Raw genomic sequence first — 22,097 nt, forward strand, 5'->3', positions numbered from 1 at the left:
CAGCATGTGCGTACTTACAGCGTGGTTTGGCAGAAATCTACGTGCGCGCGCTTCCAAGAGCAGCATGTGCGTACTTATAGCGTGGTTTGGCAGAAATCTACGTGCGCGCGCTTCCAAGAGCAGCATGTGCGTCCTTATAGCGTGGTTTGGCAGAAATCTACGTGCGCGCGCTTCCAAGAGCAGCATGTGCGTGCTTATAGCGTGGTTTGGCAGAAATCTACGTGGGCGCACTTCCAAGAGCAGCATGTGCGTACTTATGTCGTGGTTTGGCAGAAATCTACGTGCGCGCGCTTCAAAGAGCAGCATGTGCGTGCTTATAGCGTGGTTTGGCAGAAATCTACGTGCGCGCGCTTCGAAGAGCAGCATGTGCGTACTTATAGCGTGGTTTGGCAGAAATCTATTTGCGCGCGCTTCCAAGAGCAGTATGTGCGTGCTTATAGCGTGGTTTGGCAGAAAACTACGTGCGCGCGCTTCCAAGAGCAGCATGTGCGTACTTATAGCGTGGTTTGGCAGAAAGCTACGTGCGCGCGCTTCCAAGAGCAGCATGTGCGTGCTTATAGCGTGGTTTGGCAGAAATCTACGTGCGCGCGCTTCCAAGAGCAGCATGTGCGTCCTTATAGCGTGGTTTGGCAGAAATCTACGTGCGCGCGCTTCCAAGAGCAGCATGTGCGTGCTTATAGCGTGGTTTGGCAGAAATCTACGTGGGCGCACTTCCAAGAGCAGCATGTGCGTACTTATGTCGTGGTTTGGCAGAAATCTACGTGCGCGCGCTTCAAAGAGCAGCATGTGCGTGCTTATAGCGTGGTTTGGCAGAAATCTACGTGCGCGCGCTTCGAAGAGCAGCATGTGCGTACTTATAGCGTGGTTTGGCAGAAATCTATTTGCGCGCGCTTCCAAGAGCAGTATGTGCGTGCTTATAGCGTGGTTTGGCAGAAAACTACGTGCGCGCGCTTCCAAGAGCAGCATGTGCGTACTTATAGCGTGGTTTGGCAGAAAGCTACGTGCGCGCGCTTCCAAGAGCAGCATGTGCGTGCTTATAGCGTGGTTTGGCAGAAATCTACGTGCGCGCGCTTCCAAGAGCAGCATGTGCGTACTCATAGCGTGGTTTGGCAGAAATCTACGTGCGCGCGCTTCCAAGAGCAGCATGTGCGTGGTTATAGCGTGGTTTGGCAGAAATCTACGCGCGCGCGCTTCTAAGAGCAGCATGTGCGTGCTTATAGCGTGGTTTGGCAGAAATCTACGTGCGCGCACTTCCAAGAACAGCATGTGCGTGCTTATAGCGTGGTTTGGCAGAAATCTACGTGCGCGCGCTTCCAAGAGCGGCATGTGCGTACTTATAGCGCGGTTTGGCAGAAATCTACGTGCGCGCCCTTCCAAGAACAGCATGTGCGTGCTTATAGCGTGGTTTGGCAGAAATATACCTGCGCGCGCTTCCAAGAGCAGCATGTGCGTGCTTATAGCGCGGTTTGGCAGAAATCTACGTGCGCGCCCTTCCAAGAACAGCATGTGCGTGCTTATAGCGTGGTTTGGCAGAAATATACCTGCGCGCGCTTCCAAGAGCAGCATGTGCGTGCTTATAGCGTGGTTTGGCAGAAATCTACGTGCGCGCTCTGCCAAGAGCGGCATTCGCATATTGAGCGCGTCGTTTGGCAGAAATCTACGTGCGCACGCTTCCAAGAGCAGCATGTGCGTGCTTATAGCGTGGTTTGGCAAAAATCTACGTGCGCGCGCTTCCAAGAGCAGCATGTGCGTACTTATAGCGTGGTTTGGCAGAAATCTACGTGCGCGCGCTTCCAAGAGCAGCATGTGCGTACTTATAGCGTGGTTTGGCAGAAATCTACGTGGGCGCACTTCCAAGAGCAGCATGTGCGTACTTATGTCGTGGTTTGGCAGAAATCTACGTGCGCGCGCTTCAAAGAGCAGCATGTGCGTGCTTATAGCGTGGTTTGGCAGAAATCTACGTGCGCGCGCTTCGAAGAGCAGCATGTGCGTACTTATAGCGTGGTTTGGCAGAAATCTACTTGCGCGCGCTTCCAAGAGCAGCATGTGCGTGCTTATAGCGTGGTTTGGCAGAAATCTACGTGCGCGCGTTTCCAAGAGCAGCATGTGCGTACTTATAGCGTGGTTCGGCAGAAATCTACGTGCGCGCGCTTCCAAGAGCAGCATGTGCGTGCTTACAGCGTGGTTTGGCAGGAATCTACGTGCGCGCGCTTGCAAGAGCAGCATGTGCGTACTTATGGCGTGGTTTGGCAGAAATCTACGTGCGCGCGCTTCAAAGAGCAGCATGTGCGTGCTTATAGCGTGGTTTGGCAGAAATCTACGTGCGCGCGCTTCGAAGAGCAGCATGTGCGTACTTATAGCGTGGTTTGGCAGAAATCTACTTGCGCGCGCTTCCAAGAGCAGCATGTGCGTGCTTATAGCGTGGTTTGGCAGAAATCTACGTGCGCGCGTTTCCAAGAGCAGCATGTGCGTACTTATAGCGTGGTTCGGCAGAAATCTACGTGCGCGCGCTTCCAAGAGCAGCATGTGCGTGCTTACAGCGTGGTTTGGCAGGAATCTACGTGCGCGCGCTTGCAAGAGCAGCATGTGCGTACTTATGGCGTGGTTTGGCAGAAATCTACGTGCGCGCGCTGTCAAGAGCAGCATGTGCGTACTTATGGCGTGGTTTGGCAGAAATCTACGTGCGCGCGCTGTCAAGAGCAGCATGTGCGTACTTATGGCGTGGTTTGGCAGAAATCTACGTGCGCGCGCTGTCAAGAGCAGCATGTGCGTACTTATGGCGTGGTTTGGCAGAAATCTACGTGCGCGCGCTGTCAAGAGCAGCATGTGCGTACTTATGGCGTGGTTTGGCAGAAATCTACGTGCGCGCGCTGTCAAGAGCAGCATGTGCGTACTTATGGCGTGGTTTGGCAGAAATCTACGTGCGCGCGCTGTCAAGAGCAGCATGTGCGTACTTATGGCGTGGTTTGGCAGAAATCTACGTGCGCGCGCTGTCAAGAGCAGCATGTGCGTACTTATGGCGTGGTTTGGCAGAAATCTACGTGCGCGCGCTGTCAAGAGCAGCATGTGCGTACTTATGGCGTGGTTTGGCAGAAATCTACGTGCGCGCGCTGTCAAGAGCAGCATGTGCGTACTTATGGCGTGGTTTGGCAGAAATCTACGTGCGCGCGCTGTCAAGAGCAGCATGTGCGTACTTATGGCGTGGTTTGGCAGAAATCTACGTGCGCGCGCTTCGAAGAGCAGCATGTGCGTACTTATAGCGTGGTTTGGCAGAAATCTACTTGCGCGCGCTTCCAAGAGCAGCATGTGCGTGCTTATAGCGTGGTTTGGCAGAAATCTACGTGCGCGCGTTTCCAAGAGCAGCATGTGCGTACTTATAGCGTGGTTCGGCAGAAATCTACGTGCGCGCGCTTCCAAGAGCAGCATGTGCGTGCTTACAGCGTGGTTTGGCAGGAATCTACGTGCGCGCGCTTGCAAGAGCAGCATGTGCGTACTTATGGCGTGGTTTGGCAGAAATCTACGTGCGCGCGCTGTCAAGAGCAGCATGTGCGTACTTATGGCGTGGTTTGGCAGAAATCTACGTGCGCGCGCTGTCAAGAGCAGCATGTGCGTACTTATGGCGTGGTTTGGCAGAAATCTACGTGCGCGCGCTGTCAAGAGCAGCATGTGCGTACTTATGGCGTGGTTTGGCAGAAATCTACGTGCGCGCGCTGTCAAGAGCAGCATGTGCGTACTTATGGCGTGGTTTGGCAGAAATCTACGTGCGCGCGCTGTCAAGAGCAGCATGTGCGTACTTATGGCGTGGTTTGGCAGAAATCTACGTGCGCGCGCTGTCAAGAGCAGCATGTGCGTACTTATGGCGTGGTTTGGCAGAAATCTACGTGCGCGCGCTGTCAAGAGCAGCATGTGCGTACTTATGGCGTGGTTTGGCAGAAATCTACGTGCGCGCGCTTCGAAGAGCAGCATGTGCGTACTTATAGCGTGGTTTGGCAGAAATCTACTTGCGCGCGCTTCCAAGAGCAGCATGTGCGTGCTTATAGCGTGGTTTGGCAGAAATCTACGTGCGCGCGCTGTCAAGAGCAGCATGTGCGTACTTATGGCGTGGTTTGGCAGAAATCTACGTGCGCGCGCTGTCAAGAGCAGCATGTGCGTACTTATGGCGTGGTTTGGCAGAAATCTACGTGCGCGCGCTGTCAAGAGCAGCATGTGCGTACTTATGGCGTGGTTTCGCAGAAATCTACGTGCGCGCGCTGTCAAGAGCAGCATGTGCGTACTTATGGCGTGGTTTGGCAGAAATCTACTTGCGCGCGCTTCCAAGAGCAGCATGTGCGTGCTTATGGCGTGGTTTGGCAGAAATCTACGTGCGCGCGTTTCCAAGAGCAGCATGTGCGTACTTATAGCGTGGTTCGGCAGAAATCTACGTGCGCGCGCTTCCAAGAGCAGCATGTGCGTGCTTACAGCGTGGTTTGGCAGGAATCTACGTGCGCGCGCTGTCAAGAGCAGCATGTGCGTACTTATGGCGTGGTTTGGCAGAAATCTACGTGCGCGCGCTGTCAAGAGCAGCATGTGCGTACTTATGGCGTGGTTTGGCAGAAATCTACGTGCGCGCGCTGTCAAGAGCAGCATGTGCGTACTTATGGCGTGGTTTGGCAGAAATCTACGTGCGCGCGCTGTCAAGAGCAGCATGTGCGTACTTATGGCGTGGTTTGGCAGAAATCTACGTGCGCGCGCTGTCAAGAGCAGCATGTGCGTACTTATGGCGTGGTTTGGCAGAAATCTACGTGCGCGCGCTGTCAAGAGCAGCATGTGCGTACTTATGGCGTGGTTTGGCAGAAATCTACGTGCGCGCGCTGTCAAGAGCAGCATGTGCGTACTTATGGCGTGGTTTGGCAGAAATCTACGTGCGCGCGCTGTCAAGAGCAGCATGTGCGTACTTATGGCGTGGTTTGGCAGAAATCTACGTGCGCGCGCTGTCAAGAGCAGCATGTGCGTACTTATGGCGTGGTTTGGCAGAAATCTACGTGCGCGCGCTGTCAAGAGCAGCATGTGCGTACTTATGGCGTGGTTTGGCAGAAATCTACGTGCGCGCGCTGTCAAGAGCAGCATGTGCATGCTTAGCACCTGGTTTGGCAGAAAACCACGCGCGCACGGCCAAGAGCTGCCTGCGCGTGCTTATCGCGTGCTTTGGCAGAAAACGATATGCGCGTGGAGGTGCAGCGGTGGCGTAGAGGCAGAACACCCGCCTCGCGTGCAAGAGGTCCGTGGTTCGAATCCCGGTGCCGCGCAATTTTCCACCGGATTAAAAAAAAAGAAAAAAATCCGCGTGTTGATAGAATTGCATAAACAGGCCTGGAGTGTGGTCTGATCCGGTGACCAGAACCGGTAACGCACTTCCTCACCAGAGCAGTATTCGCCACCCTGGTGCAGTACTTGGCCACAACCTCCTATATCAACACAACAATCAAACCCCGGCCCTCAGTCCTCAGCAGCTGCGAAGCAACTGACCACGGCGGCGGTCAGACCTGCGACGCAGCAGAGGGTGCTAAGAATCCCTGGCTCCGGACAGGCCGCCATTGGAATATGAACCTGGCAACGTTTAACGCTAGAACGTTATCTAGTGAGGCGTGTCTAGCAGTGCTGTTGGAGGAATTAGCGGGCATTAAATGGGATATAATAGAACTCAGTGAGGTTGGGAGGACGAAAGAAGCATATACAGTGCTAAAAATCGGGCACATCCTGTGCCACCGGAGCTTCGCGGAGAGACGAGAACTGGGAGTCGGATTCCTGATTAATAAGGATATAGCTGGTAACATATAGGAATTGTATAGCATTAACGAGAGGGTGGCAGGTCTTGTTGTGAAACTTAATAAGAGGTACAAATTGAAGGCCGTACAAGCATAGCCGCCTACATGCAGTCATGATGACCAGCAAGTCGAAAGCTTCTATGAAGACATGGAATCGGCAATGGGTAAAGTCAAAACAAAATACACTATACTGATGGGCGACTTCAATGCCAATGTAGGCAAGAAGCCGGCTGGAGACAAGGCAGTGGGGGAATATGGCATTGTCACTAGGAATAGCAGGGGAGAGTTAATAGTAGAGTTTGCGGAACAGAATAATATGCGGATAATGAATACCTTCTTCTGCAAGTGGGATAGCCGAAAGTGGACGTGGAGGAGCCAGAACGGCGAGACGAGAAATGAAATAGACTTCATACTCTGCGCTAACCCTGGCAACATACAAGATGTGGACGTGCTCAGCAAGGTGCGCTGCAGTGACCATAGGATGGAAAGAACACGAATTAGCCTAGACCTGAGGAGGGAACGGAAGAAACTGGCACATAAGAAGCCCATCAATGAGCTAGCGGTAAGAGGGAAAATAGAGGAATTTCAGATCAAGCTACAGAACAGGTATTCGGCGTAACTCAAGAAGAGGACCTTAGTGTTGAAGCAATGAACGACGATCTTGTGGATATCATTAAGGATTGTGCAACAGAAGTTGGTGGTAACTCCGTTAGACAGGATACCAGTAAGCTATCGCAGGAGGCGAAAGATGTGACCAAGAAACGCCAATATATGAAAGCCTCTAACCCTATAGCTAGAATAGAACTGGCACAACTTTCGAAGTTAATCAACAAGCGTAAGACAGCTGACATAAGGAAGTTTAATATGGATAGAATTGAACATGCTCTCAGGAACGGTGGAAGCCTAAAAGCAGTGAAGAAGAAACTGGGAATTGGCAAGAATCAGACGTATGCGCTAAGAGACAAAGCCGGCAATATCATTACTAATATGGATGAGGGAGTTGAATTTATGCAGTACCATGTACCTATACGTATAGAGATTTATACAGTACCAGTGGCACCCATGACGATAATGGAAAAGAGACTAGTGTAGAGGAATGCGAAATCCAACAGGTAATGCCGGAAGAAGTAAAGAAAGCCTTGGGAGCTATGCAAAGGGGGAAGGCAGCTGGGGAGCATCAGGTAACAGCAGATTTCTTGAAGGATGGTGGGCAGATTGTTCTAGAGAAACTGGCCACCCTGTATACGCAATGCCTCATGACTTCTTGCGTACAGGAATCTTGGAAGAACGCTAAAATAATCTAATCCATAAGAAAGCGGACGCCAAAGACTTGAAAAATTATAAACCGATCAGCTTACTGTCCGTTGCCTACAAAGTATTTACTAAGGTAATCGCAAATAGAATCAGGAACACCTTAGACTTCTGTCAAGCCAAGGACCAGGCAGGATTCCGTAAAGGCTACTCAACAACACACCATATTCACACTATCAATCAGGTGATAGAGAAATGTGCGGAATATAACCAACCCTTATATATAGCTTTCATTGATTATGAGAAAGCGTTTCATTCTATCGAAACCTCAGCAGTCATGGAGGCATTACAACATCAGGGTGTAGACGAGCTGTATCTAATAATACTGAAAGATATCTATAGCGGCTCCACAGCCACCGTAGTCCTCCTTAAAGGAAGCAACAAAATCCCAATAAAGAAAGGCGTCAGACAGGGAGATACGATCTCTCCAATGCTACTTACAGCATGTTTACAGGTGGTATTCAGAGACCCCAGAGTGGGAAGAATTGGGGATAAAAGTTTATGGAGAATACCTTAGTAACTTGCGATTCGCTGATGATATTGCCTTGCTTAGTAACTCAGGAGACCAATTGCAATGCATGCTCACTGACCTGGAGAGGCAAAGCAGAAGAGTGGGTCTAAAAGTAATCTGCAGAAAACTAGAGTAATGTTTAACAGTCTCGGAAGAGAACAGCAGTTTACGATAGGTAGTGAGGCACTGGAAGTGGTAAGGGAATACATTTACTTAGGACAGGTAGTGACTGCGGATCCGTATCATGAGATTGAAATAATCAGAAGAGTAAAAATGGGCTGGGGTGCGTTTGGCAGGCATTCTCAGATCATGAAGAGCAGGTTGCCATTATCCCTCAATAGGAAAGATTATAACCAGCCGTGTCTTACCAGTGCTCACCTACGGGGCAGAAACCTGGACGCTTACGAAAAGGGTTCTACTTAAACTGAGGACGACACAACGAGCTATGGAAAGCAGAATGATAGGTGTAATGTTAAGGGATAAGAAAAGAGCAGATTGGCCGAGGGAGCAAACGCGAGTCAATATCTTAGTGGAAATCAAGAAAAGAAATATGCATGGGCAGGACACGTAATGAGGAGGGAAGATAACCGATGGTCATTAAGAGTTACGGAATGGATTCCAAGCGAAGGGAAGCGTAGCAGGGGGTGGCAGAAAGTTAGGTGGGCGGATGAGATTAAGAAGTTTCAAGGACAACATTTCCACAACTAGTACATGACCGGGGTAGTTGGATAAGTATGGGAGAGGCCTTTGCCCTGCAGTGGGCGTAATCAGGCTGATGATGATGATGATGACGATGATGATGATATGCGCGCGGAGCCAGAAGCAGCATGCAGGTGCTTACCAGGTGATGTTGGCAGAAAAGTACGCGCGCGCACTTCCAAGAGCAGCATGCGCGTGCTTATCGCGTGGTTTGGCAGAAAACGATACACTGTAAAAAATTTCCGTAATTTTACGGTGAAACCTGCCGTAAAAATTACGTAGACCGTTCAGTTTCATGAAAAACGGCGGAATTCTACCTAAAAAAACGGACGTGAGCTCTGTTTTTTAAATACGGAGAGCCGTCCGTAATTTCATGTGGAGGGCAACTGAGCATGTTAAGAGCGAAAAATTAACACGCAACGAATATAAAGATAAGGCACGGTCCACGCTCACCAGCAGTTACCTAATATCACCACAGGTAACGCTGCTTGAACATTATTCATAAGCGAATCGTAAGTACGCACGCACAGACGGAAGAGGTTTCAGGCGTTGAATCATAAATAACAATTTTTCTTTTGTTCCGTCAAATCATGCATAATCAGTGTATACACGCCATATCCGAAGGCGAGGTATCGCGGTGTTCGTGACGTCGCGTGAAAGACAGGTGGGGGTATTCCAAAAAAGTTTTCACTAATCGCAGAGGGCTGATTGCAGAATTGGAATAGAAAAGTTTGGAATAGTTTTACGTTATAGGAGCCATAGTTAACAAAACACCAGTGCTTAAGGTTTTGCTGTCAGCAGCGGCTGTCCCTTACGTATGCCCTCTAAGAGGTGATGCACGCCTGCGGCTTCTTCCCGTGCTTCGAGAGTCTGGGAAACTTGCAGTGACGTCGCTGCACATCGCTTCTAATACGAGTGCAACGAGCAATTGCCAATATTGACAAACAAAGAAAATCTAGACCAGAAGTAAAACCCATAACCTTCGAAGCAGCCGTGTCGTCTCGACACCATGGCCTGCATGCGTCACGGGCGACCTTGCACACACTCCCTTGTCAAAGTGACGTTTCTATACTTCTCTTTCATATATATACATATATATAAACCCGCAATATCATGCCCGCTGTGATGCAACCGCGTGCGCTCAACGCACGTCCAGTTTTCCTTCCTCCAAGGCGGATCTCGCCAGCCTCAAGAAGTGTGTGGCGGGATCGAACCGAGGCCACGGTCGCACGCCGGGCGCCTCGTCGCCGAGCGCGTGCACCCGCCTAGGCCTCTCGTGGGCCCGCAGCTTCTGTCGGGGGATAGTTCGAGTACACGGCACCCGCCGTGGTAGGTTGGTGGCTACGCTGCTCAGCTGCTACTGAGCGCGAGCACGCGCGATCGAATCCCGGCGGCCGCGTTTCGATGGTGGCGAAATGCAAGAACGCCCGTGTACTTAGGTGCAGGTTAAAGAACCCCAGGTAGTCAAAATTAATCCGGAGTCCCCAACTACGGTGTGCCTCATAATGAGATCGTGGATTTGGCCCTTAAGACCCCAGAATTTAATTTAATTGTTTACTTCCAAAATGGGTGAAATGTGCCTGTAATGCTATCGCATAAGCAAGACGCGCGCGTCGTACTTACAGAGTGCGCTAGTAGCGTGTCAGCTTTGCGTGTGGTGACATCGCCGATGTCTAGAAGACTGTGCGCTCCAAGAATAACAATGACGTCATCCGCGGTGCGACTGCAAGACAAATGTTTGTAAAACACAATTGGCATATGCGAATGGTTATGCAATCCTCAGTGCAAAAACCTCCAACTCTCTCTAGCCAGATATGTTGCGACTGGGGACACGTGGCGAATGAACAATTACCTTGGTTTGTTTAGCATTCTTGGCGGAATTAGGGCAAGAAGAAAAATAAATACTAAAAAAACATGAGACGGCAGCAAAACGAACGCTGGCTTGAAAATCTCATGAATTTCCTCCTCACACATCCGCGCTGCGGCTTTTTATGGCCTTTTCTCCTGCCGCAGGCGCTTTTTCATCATCGGAATCACTTTGACCGCCACTGGATAATCAGTTTTGTCAATAAGCACCCCCCTGACCCCCATGGCATCAGCCTTGGTGGCACTAGAGAACACACTGTCTCCCCCTGGTAATGGCAATCTTCTGCTTATCATTAACACAGTTTCAAGGGGAAATGGCGGCCCACAATCAACGGTTACATATTTACCTAAATCTAACTACTTTTTACCCAAGAGTGTGGAATGATTAAATATATTTACCTGATGGCTACAATGCACACTTCAATAAAAGGGTCTAGAAATGGCCTCCACATAACAGTTGGGTCATCATCATCATCATCATCATATAGTTATGTCCACTGCAGGACAAAGAACTCTCCCTGCAAAAGTTGCCGAGATATTCGCCATCGATCTTTACTCCTAAGCCTTCCCAGTTTAATCACTTCAATACTTCTAAGCACGCAGTGAATAGCATTGGAGAAATTGTCTCCCGGTCTAACCCCTTTCTTTATAGGTATCTTCTTGCTTTTCTTGTGTAGAATTAAGGTAGCTGTAGAACCTCTGTAGATATCTTCCAATGTATTTACGTAAGCGTTTTGTACTCCTTGATTACGTAATCCATCTATGGCTGCTGGCGTCTCTACTGAATCAAATGTCTTTTCGTAATTTATCAAAGCCGTATAGAGAGTCGTATTGTACTCTACGGATTTCTCGATAACCTGATTAATGACATGGATGTGATCCATTGTAGAGTATCCCTTGTTGAAGCCAGCCTGTTCCCTTGATTGTCTAAAGTCCAGTGCTGCCCTTATTCTGTTGGAGATTATTTCGGTAAATATTTTATATCATACTGGGAGTAAGTCAATGGGCCTATAATTTTTATATTCTTTAACGCCTCCCTTTTTGTGGATTAGTATAATGTTTGCATTCTTCTGGTTTTCTGGGAGCCTTGCAGTCGATACACCTCGTATAGAGAACCGCCAGTTTTCCTAGGATTACGTCTCCTCCATCTTTGATTAAATCGACTGTTATTCCATCCTCTCCTGCCAATTTTCCCCGTTTCATGCTTTGCAAGGCCCCTCTGACCTCATCTCTAGTTATAGGGGATGTTTCTATAAACGGTTCGTTATTGTTTCGAATAGAGTACTCCCGAATCCTCTGGTTTCTGTACAGGTCAGCATAGAATTATTCCGCTGCTTTTATTATACCTTCGAGATTGCTGATGATATTACCCAGCTTATCTTCCAGTGCATACGTCTTGGTTTGCCCTATGCCAAGTTACGTTCTCAGTGATTTTAGGTTGCGTCCATTTTTTACGGCTTATTCAGCCTTCCTCACGTTAAAATTTCGGATATCACTTGTCGCTTTGTTAATCACTTCTGACATTACTGCGAATTCTATCTTATATCTTGAGTTGGACACTTTCATTCTTTGTCATTTCTCTAATAGGTCCTTTGCTACTTGGGAGACCTTGCCTACTGGTTGCCTTGGTGTCTTGTCTCCCACTTCAAGTGACGCCTCTGAAGTGAGCCTGGTTACGGTTTCATTCATTACCTCTATGTCGTCTTCATCTTTCTGTTTTAAGACTGCATATTTGTTTGCAAGTACCAACCTGAATTTGTCTGCTTTTACTTTTACTGCATCTAGGTTGGCCTGTTTCTTCTTGACCAATTTTACTCTTTCTGTCTTCAAATTGAGGTGAATCCTAGCCTTCACTAAGGATCACTGCACTTTACCCTAATTATCAATTATACATCCTGCACTATGCTGGGATCAGCAGAAAGTATGAAGTCAAGTTCATTTCTTGTTTCACCATTAGGGCTTTTCCAGGTCCACTTGTTGTTGCTGCGCTTCCTGAAAAAGGTGTTCATTATTCGAAGCTTATTCCTTTCTGCGAATTCTACGCTGAATCGACGCTGTAGTTGCCAATTGCTTGTTCACCAGCTTGCCTTTTCCCCACTTTTGCAATGAAGTCGCCCATTACTACAGTATACTGAGGTTAAATTACCCCAGCTGGACAAAATTAATCCGGAGTCTGCCACTACGGCGTGCCTCATAATCAGATCGGAGTTATAATAGGGCTCAGTGAAGTTAGGAGGCCATTAAAACTTCTTTCTGGGCGAGTTGGTGCATACTTGACATAAAAATTGTTACAGCGCAAACACATGCAACCACAAAGTATGAAGGACGGGACACAGCGCCTGTGTCCCTTCCTTCAGACTTTGTGGTTGCATGTGTTTGCGCTGTAACAATTTTTATGTTAGGAGGCCAAAACAAGCATATACAGTACTAAAAAGTGGACACGTCCTGTGCTACCGGGGCTTAGCGGAGAGACGATAACTAGGAGTCAGATTCCTGATTAATAAGAATATAGCTGGTAACATACAGGAATTACACATCATTAACGAGAGGGTGGCAGGTCTTGTGAAATCTAATAAAATGTACAAAATGAAGGTTCTACACGTCTACGCCCCTACATCCAGTTATGATGACCAGGAAGTCGAAAGCTTCTATGAAGACGTGGAATCGGCGATGGGTAGAGTGAAAACTAAATACACTATACTAATGGGTGACTTCAATGCCAAGGTAGGCAAGAAGCAGGCTGGAGACAAGGCAGTGGGGGAATATGGCATAGGCTCTAGGAATAGCAGGGGAGAGTTATTAGTAGAGTTTGCGGAACATAATAATATGCGGATAATGAATACCTTCTTCCGCAAGCGGGATAGCCGAAAGTGGACGTGGAGGAGCCCGAACGGCGAGACTAGAAATGAAATAGACCTCATACTCTGCGATAACCCTGGCATCATACAAGATATGGACGCGCTCAGCAAGGTGCGCTGCAGTGAGCATAGGATGGAAAGAACACGAATTAGCCTAGACCTGAGGAGGTAACGGAAGAAACTGGTACATAAGAAGCCGATCAATGAGTTAGCGGTAAGAGGGAAAACAGAGGAATTCCAGATCAAGCTACACAACAGCTATTCGGCTTTAACTCAGGAAGAGGACCTTAGCGTTGAAGCAATGAGCGACAATCTTGTGGGCATCAGTAAGGAGTGTGCAACAGAAGTCGGTGGTAACTCCGTTAGACAGGATACCAGTAAGCTATCGCAGGAGACGAAAGATCCGATCAAGAAACGCCGATGTATGAAAGCCTCTAACCCTACAACTAGAATAGAACTGGCAGAACTTTCGAAGTTATTCAACAAGCGTAAGACAGCTGACATAAGGAAGTTTAATATGGATAGAATTGAACATGCTCTCAGGAACGGAGGAAGCCTAAAAGCAGTGAAGAAGAAACTAGGAATTGGCAAGAATCAGATATATGTGTTAAGAGACAAAGCCGGCAATATCATTACTAATATGGATGAGATAGTTCAAGTGACTGAGGAGTTCTATAGAGATTTATACAGTACCAGTAGCACCCACGACGATAACGGAAGAGAGAATAGTCTAGAGGAATTTAAAATCCCAAAGGTAACGCCAGAAGAAGTAAAGAAAGCCTTGGGAGCTATGCCAAAGGGGAAGGCAGCTGGGGAGAATCAGGCAAAAGCAGATTTGTTGAAGGATGGTGGGCACATTGTTCTAGAGAAACTGGCCGCCATGTATACGCAATGCCTCATGACCTCGAGCGTACCGGAATCTTGGAAGAACGCTAGCATAATCCTAATCCATAAGAAAGGGGACGCCAAAGACATGAAAAAGTATAGACCGATCAGCTTACTGTCAGTTGCCTACAAACTATTTACTAAGGTAATCGTAAATAGAATCAGGAACACCTTAGACTTCTGTCAAGCCAAGGACCAGGCAGGATTCCGTAAAGGCTACTCAACAACACACCATATTCACACTATCAATCAGCTGATAGAGAAATGTGCGGAATATAACCAACCCTTACATATAGCTTTCATTGATTATGAGAGAGCGTTTGATTCTGTCGAAACCTCAGCACTCATGGAGGCATTACGAAATCAGGGCGTAGACGAGCGTATGTAAAAATACTGAAAGACATCTATAGCGGCTCCACAGCCACCGTAGTCCTCCTTAAAGGAAGCAACAAAATCCCAATAAAGAAAGGCGTCAGGCAGGGAGATACGATCTCTCGAATGCTACCCACAGCATGTTTACAGGTGGTATTCAGAGACCCCAGAGTGGGAAGAATTGGGGATAAAAGTTGATGGAGAATACCTTAGCAACTTGCGATTCGCTGATGATAGTGCCTTGCTTAGTAACTCAGGAGATCAATTGCAATGCAAGCTCACTGACCTGGAGAGGCAAAGCAGAAGAGTGGGTCTAAAAAGTAGTCTGCAGAAAACAAGAGTAATGTTTAACAGTCTCGGAAGAGAACAGCAGTTTACGATAGGTAGTGAGACACTGGAAGTGGTAAGGGAATACGTCTACTTAGGACAGGTAGTGACGGCGGATCCAGATCATGAGACGGAAATAATCAGAAGAATAAGAATGGGATGAGGTGCGTTTGGCAGGCATTATCAGATCATGCACAGCAGGTCGCCATTATCCCTCAATAGAAATGCGTATGATAGCAGTGTCTTACCTGTACTCACCTATGGGGCAGAAACCTGGAGGCTTACGAAAAGGGTTCTACTTAAATTGAGGACGACGCAACAAGCTATGGAAAGAAGAATGATAGGTGTAACGTTAAGGGATAAGAAAAGAGCAATTGGGTGAGGGAACAAATGTGAGTTAATGATATCTTACTTGACATCAAGAAAAAGAAATGGGCATGGGCAGGACGTGTAATGATGAGGGGAGATAACCGATGGTCATTAAGGGTTACGGACTGGATTCCAAGGGAAGGGAAGCGTAGCAGGGGGCCGCAGAAAGTTAGGTGGGCGGATGAGATCAAGAAGTTTGCAGGGACGACATGGCCACAATTAGTACATGACCGGGGTTGTTGGAGAAGTATGGGAGAGGCCTTTGCCGTGCAGTGGGCGTAACCAAGCTGATGATTATTATTATTAATATTATGATGATTCAGCACATTGCAATATTTACATTTGAAATCGTAAGGCCGTATATAATCACACGTGCACTGGTGACCAATCATTCAACCAACTGATTATCTTTAAACTACGCGCTCAAATACTTTCATGAGCAACCAAAATATGGCTCCAATTTTGCGACAAAGCCATCCACAGAATCTGCTTCTATAATTTCCTTTGGCAACGCATTCCAGATTTCGATTGCCCATGGGAAATATGAATATCTAAACGTGTGTCGTTTAGATATTCGTGTGTGTGTAAACGTGTGTCGTTTAGAGTTTAGATATATGAATATCTAAACGTGTGTCGGATACTGCCTGATGTGTTTATTATGACCGGTTCTATTGGAGTTTCGGTGTGGTGGCTCCAAGTAATCTCGCTTATTTATATTACTATTGTCATTACATAGCACAAAAAGAAACTTCATGACAGCCACACGTCGCCGACAAACAAGGGTAGGTAAGCCGCGTAAGTGCTGCTTGGTTTCTAAGAGCACTAACGCTTTTGTGTCGAGAATACTTCATCTTCACCAGTATATAATTCGCAACGATTTACTTTGAATACTTTCTCATTTCTGTGAGAGACCTTTCTGGTACGGGTTCCACACTGTGCTGCCGTACTCAAGAATCGGCCTTACTAAAGTTTTATATGCTGTTAGTTTAACATAGGATTGTGCTGCAGTTAATGTTCTTTGCAAGAAACCGAGTGTTCGGAAGGCCTTCGTACATGTATTATCGATATGGGTATTCCATTTTACCGCACTTGTAAAGGTTATGCCTGAATATTTTACTGCATCAGTTTCTATTAAACCGTTACCCATTAATGTATACTTGAACCTAAAGATCGCCTTTCTCTGAGTTATGGTCATATACTGTAAGAATTCGTAAGAATAATTTCCATTCACCACATGTCACACCGGCGGGCTATATTGCTCAGTGTATTCTTTAGTCCAAGCTGGTCATCGACTCTTTGCACGCATGTATAAATTACCGAGTCATCGGCGAAGGGCCGCAATGTTTCTGCACAACAAGCGATGTCACTAACGTTTATGAGAAATAATAATGGTCCCAATACGGACCCCTGTGGTACTCCTGAATAAACTTCGAGTTGGTCCGAGTCATAATTATTTATGGTGAGATACTGAGTTCAGTTTGACAGATGGGCTTTTATTCATTCTGCCATATTGTGTTCAATTCTGACAGACTTTATTTCTCGATTAGTTTACAGCGCACGACGCGATCATAAGCCTTCGAAAAATCAATAAAAAAGCATCAGCTTGGAAGTTGGAGTTAAATATTGATGCGAAGTCATGTGTTATCTCTAATAATTGCGTTATAGTTGACAAGCCTTTTCTAAAACCGTGTGGCTTAGGATATAATACGTTATTTTCTTCTAGGTATGTCATGACGGCTTTGCTATGTGTTCCATTAATTTACAGCAGCAACTTGTTAGTGATGTTGGTCTATATGTTTCCACGTGTAATTTATTGCCTTCTTTATGAATGGGGATTACTTTGGCACATAGCCAATGCTTGTGAAGAGAGGCTGTACTCAGCGATTCGGAAAATATAATCTGCAAGAAAGGGAGACAGCTGCCACGCGCATCGTTTCAAAAATACATTCGGTATATAATCGGGCCCCGGCGCATTCTTGGTGTCTATTTGCAAGAGCAAGATTAATATGCCCGACTCACAACTCCGCCCATCCGCCACGGGCGCACTCGAGGTTGGCGAGCGCGTGAAAACGGATTGGAATTAGGTATTAAATGTATTTGCTACAACGCGCATGCCTTCTATGACCAAACTCCACACCGTATTAATCAACCTATTACGGCGAAATTATCGAAAATAGAGGTTTAACAGAATACTTTATCAGTCAAAACTGATTCAGTGTTTCTGTTAAGTGTCCGTTTAAAAACGCGCAGTTATCCTGCATGCTGAAACAGGAGACACGTTTGCGCCTCGATAAGCTGTGAAAAACGGCATCTAGAAGAAGCAATGTTACGTTCTATTGTTGCCACTTCACTGTGGTATGGCCAAATTTTAGCGCTGCCTCTGCGTTAGGGCACCGTGCTCGACCATATACGTTATACATGCGCGCCACTTAGCTGTAAGGTTAAGCGATGAATCTCGGCTTTCCGCAAGTCACTCAAGCCCCTGAGGGCAATAATACACAAAACGAAACGCGCGCTGCAAGCGCACGTTATCGATAAAATCGAGTGACACACATTGGGCGCAGCATTACAGGAAACGCAGGGCACGTGATGCGGAGGGAGCATCGATGAAGAATTGAAGGGTGCTCTCTGAATGGCCAACACCTTCGCTCGTAACACGCTTAATACCTCTTGCTGGCGGAGGCTTGTGCCACTAGCTCCACGCAGTGCCTTTCGGATAAAATTCTTTCAAAAAGTTCTGCACTGGCCCTGCTTTGACGTCCCGCCTGTTTGGAGCGCATATATATATATATATATATATATATATATAAACGAGCAGGAAGGGGGTTAACCGAGGGGCCCGATTTCTATTACTCATATCATAAGAAGTCAACCAACACTGACACCAAGGACGACATAGGGGAAATTACTTGGGCTGAATCAATGAAATAAAGAAACGATAAATTAATGGAAATTAATGTGGATGAAAAAACTACTTGCCGCAGGTAGGAACCGAACCCACAACCTTCGCATATCGCGTGCGATGCTCTACCAATTGAGCTACCGCGGCACCGTTTTCCCATCCACTTTCTTGGGCATTTATGTGTCCTAGTAGATCCCTGGGAGTGTTAGTCAGCGCCACCACTCACAGACCTTGGCAACGGATGTGGAATGTCCATTTTGCCGCAGGCATCACGAGGACGTGATCTTTTTGGGTGAAGGCGACTGGTCAATAAACCCAAGCACGCTACCTGAAGGCATCAACGTTGCCGGATTTGATATATATATATATATATATATATATATATATATATATATATATATATATATATATATATATATAGTAAGAAGTGAAGAATAAGAAGTGAAAATATATAAGAAGTGAATAGCGACTTCGCGTCAAATGACACCATAATGTCGTCTTCATCCTGGAAAATGTCGCGCACTTTCTCCACGAAGGCTGCAGAATTCGAAATGTGCGTCGCCGTCTTGCCGGCGAGCGGGCCCAGCGCTTGGTGTAGGTAACCTGATAACCGGTGCAGCGGTGACTTTGTGATGTCTACAATAGGCCGTAGTGAAACACCTGGCTTGTGAACTTTCGGTAATCCGTATATTGCAGGTGCGGTATATTGCTGGTCTGACCGCCGCCGTGGTCAGTTGCTTCGCAGCTGCTGGGGACTGAGGGCCGGGGGCCGGGGAACTGAAGACTATTCGTCACGAATTATCCAGGAACGGGTACCCCAAGGAGTTTAACAAAATGGAAGCCTGTGTCCTCCATTCAAAGCTGTCCCAAGGCAAGTCGTTCACGAAAGGCGCTGGCGTCCCATATGTGACTGGCGTCAGCGAAGCTCTTAGCGACGTATTCTCAAGATACGATCTTAGAATGGCACACATGCCATCCAACAAGCTGAGAAATCAGCTTGTTAACGTAAAGAATCGGCTTGAAAGCAATAATTACCCCGGTATCATTTACAAAGTACCATGCGCAGACTGCAGCTGCAGTTACATCGGTGAAACCGGCAAATTCACGAGAAGTTAAAAGAGCACCAAAGGGACGTCTCCAACAAGAAAAAACCGTCGAACGCCCTTGCCGAACACGCCAATAATCGCAGTCATCGCATAGATTGGGAAAACGCTGCTATCGTAGCTAAGGAAAAGAATTCGATGACGCGACTCTTGCTAGAATCTTTATTCAAACTACTGACAACAGTATCAACAGGACTGATGGAAATCTTCCTGCCAACTACACCCGTTCCCTACGTCACATTTTGGCATAAAAACGACTCGCTGCTCTTGCCTGCTTGTAGTGTGATCAAGGAACCCGTACGGGTCCCGAAACGTCTGTGTTATTTTCACGTTGACTTGGTCAGTGACCGCAATTTCTTCATCGATAGTCATATTGCTTCTGAGTTTACCGGTTATTGCAGGGTTTGATGATGGACGCTATTTCGTATGATTTCTTTTCCACCATATCTAACCCATTTCGCGGGTATATGGTTCCGCGGATGCGGCAGCGTCACGGCGAGCCGTCATTCGCGAAAATAACGAAGCAAAAGAAAACGTTAAACGTAACTGACCTTTTCTCTGGCAGCAGCGCGTTCCACGAGCATACAGATCAAAAAGAGGTGAGGCGTGCAGACAAGGCACAGGAGCGCTTCCCCTATTCCCCAACACTTTTTTGCATAATGAATCCTTACCAACTAGCTCAGATTTCTGTCGTTCTCAGCTTCATACAGATCAGCTGACTACGAACCGAATCCCTGTCCTGGTCCCTGGATCAGCCTAAGCGAAAAAGGTAGAAGTAACGAAGCAACAGCGATGCGCGTGACTGTTGCAATAGATGGTGACAGCAGAACGCATTTCGAGTTATTCGCGCGGGCGCCGAATCTATGAGAAAACTGGCTTTCACACCCCAGGAGATGCCGATAGCTACCGCAGACCAAAAGGAGTAAAAAAGGCAGCAAAATGTTGACCGCCGAATAACCGTCAACTCTCAAGATGACTTGGCGGCGCTTTGGGACTGTTAGGTGGCACGGGCGGAGAGGTGGAGGGAGGGGGGGTATGACGCTTAATTTCGGGACCCTGAGTGAACGCAATGCCCGTCTCGTTAAACGTCGCAAGGATGCTGCTGAACGTCGCCGAAGACGAGCCGAAATGGATGCCTCATCATAATCTGCAATGGACAGTTGAACGGGTTCAACGAGTGATGACGAGCGGGTGAGACGCGCGACCCACCAGAGGATTAGGCTGGCCGAATGTGCGTCCGCAACTGCAATAACCGTTTCCCGAATGGGATGCCGAGACTGTACGTTCGGCGAAGTTTGTCGCATGTGTCGAACCTGTTTAAACAAGGCTAAAGTTCCACTAAACAGCGTTAGCAGTGGCTACAAGTATACATCGATTACGGTCGGATTGCCGGTTCTGAACGACGTTGCCGAACGGTTGATCTCGCCACGGATTCCATTTGTCCAAATCCGTCGTCTGACGAATTGGCGTAACGGTCAGTTTGGGATCAAGGGACCCATAGTTGCCGTGCCGGTTGACATGGACGAGATGATCGCGCAACGTCCCCAAAGTCTGGAGAAGGACAGGGCTGGTGAACATTAAACGCCAGAAGTTTTCTAAAACTACGTACCTGTCTAACGTCGTATCCCGCGACGTGCTGGCTCCTTGGGTTGAAGTGCTACGCGAGTCTCCGCTGTACCATCACTATAACATAGACGTTGCCAGAATCGGCGAGATTTGTGCGGAAGCCGCTCAACCGGACGAGGTTGAACCGTGCCCCTACTTGGACGATTCCATGCAGGCTACGGTTGCCTTAACGTTGGACCAACATACACTGGCTTAGGACGAGGACTATGCGTTGACCATTGCGCCTGGCGAGGGAAAGAAACTGCTTAGCATCCTGTACAACTCGCATGCCGAGGAACTCTCGTTCTCGCAGATATATATCGGTCACGCGTGTAACATTCTGCCCGAGGCTAAGCCTACAGTGTTTCCATGGCCTCTGGCGAAATTCTTCGGCGAGATAGGCTGGGAGCTCTGCCTCTTCACGTGTTGTATATGGCGATGAAAATGATGCGGTACCGCGTGTGTAACCACTTGAACGTTATCTACAGGAACAAAAACGAGAGGAAACAGTTGACGAGGGCTGACGTCGAGAATCCGAAAACCGTGCGCCAAATCGTGGAGAAAGATTTGGTACTCATGAACAGAATCCCAAATACAATGCAGTGCTGGCGCTTGCGCAAGAACGAGCTCTTTGCTATGATTAGACATTATGTAAACCGACTGTCTTGGCCCATTGGCCAGACTAATTGGCCCAAACTGCTTGACCTACTCAAGGAACTGAGGATTAGACCTTCGGAGACAGACGTTGACGAAGGCGAGATGACTAGCCACTATGCCGCAACGTTGGTTGACGAGGACCCGGCCATGTGTGTCGTATATCGGCCGCGTGTGTCGTATAGCGTGATTACTCTAACCATATGGTTAGAGTAATCATGTCGAATCGGCGTAACCACAGTATTAGCCCCTTTAAGCCTTACTTTGTCTTGCACAGTTTCCATACGTTTGAGTTCCAGCATAGGGGAAGCGCTCACGCTCACATCTTGCTCTGGCTAAACGACTCTCCCAATGAGGTCGAGAATCACTATATGCCTAGAAGCGTGGCGGTGGCTACGCATCTACTCTCGGTAGACCGCTAGGTTATCGCCAGGCCTAGGTCTCAGGAACACCAACTTATTCACACTTGCTACAAGGGTAACCGGACTACATGCGGGTTCCACGCCCCATTCTGTCCCACACTCGAGATTAAAGTGCTTACTGCTTTGCTGGTTTCAGATGAAATTGACGAGCAGGCCTTGCGCCGGTACAAGTTCCTAAAGTCCAAGCACGAAGCCATGCATGAAAAATTGGACGCTACCACCTACCAGAACCTGAACGAAATGCTGAAAGACCACGGGGTCCTTTCCTACGACGAATACCTGGAAGTGGTTCGGGCCGGCCTGCTTAGACCGACTCTCCTGCTAAAGCGAGACGTTGACAAAACCAAGGTGAAACCGTTTAACCCTCGGATGCCCTCTGTGCTGCAATCTAATATGGACCTTCAGGGGA

The 22,097-nt window shown here is 47.8% G+C and overlaps 1 protein-coding gene across 1 annotated transcript in view; it reads right to left on the reverse strand.

Moving 5' to 3' along the window:
* The window catches only part of LOC142567742 (chymotrypsinogen B-like), a 171,915-nt gene that overhangs the window by 74,274 nt on the left and 75,544 nt on the right, over positions 1-22,097 (reverse strand). The window contains exon 6 of the mRNA XM_075677923.1: positions 9,949-10,048. Coding sequence (XP_075534038.1) covers positions 9,949-10,048 — 100 coding nt within the window. The remainder of the gene's footprint in view (positions 1-9,948; positions 10,049-22,097) is intronic.

Source organism: Dermacentor variabilis, unplaced genomic scaffold (assembly GCF_050947875.1).
Source record: "Dermacentor variabilis isolate Ectoservices unplaced genomic scaffold, ASM5094787v1 scaffold_14, whole genome shotgun sequence".
NCBI lineage: Eukaryota > Metazoa > Arthropoda > Arachnida > Ixodida > Ixodidae > Dermacentor > Dermacentor variabilis.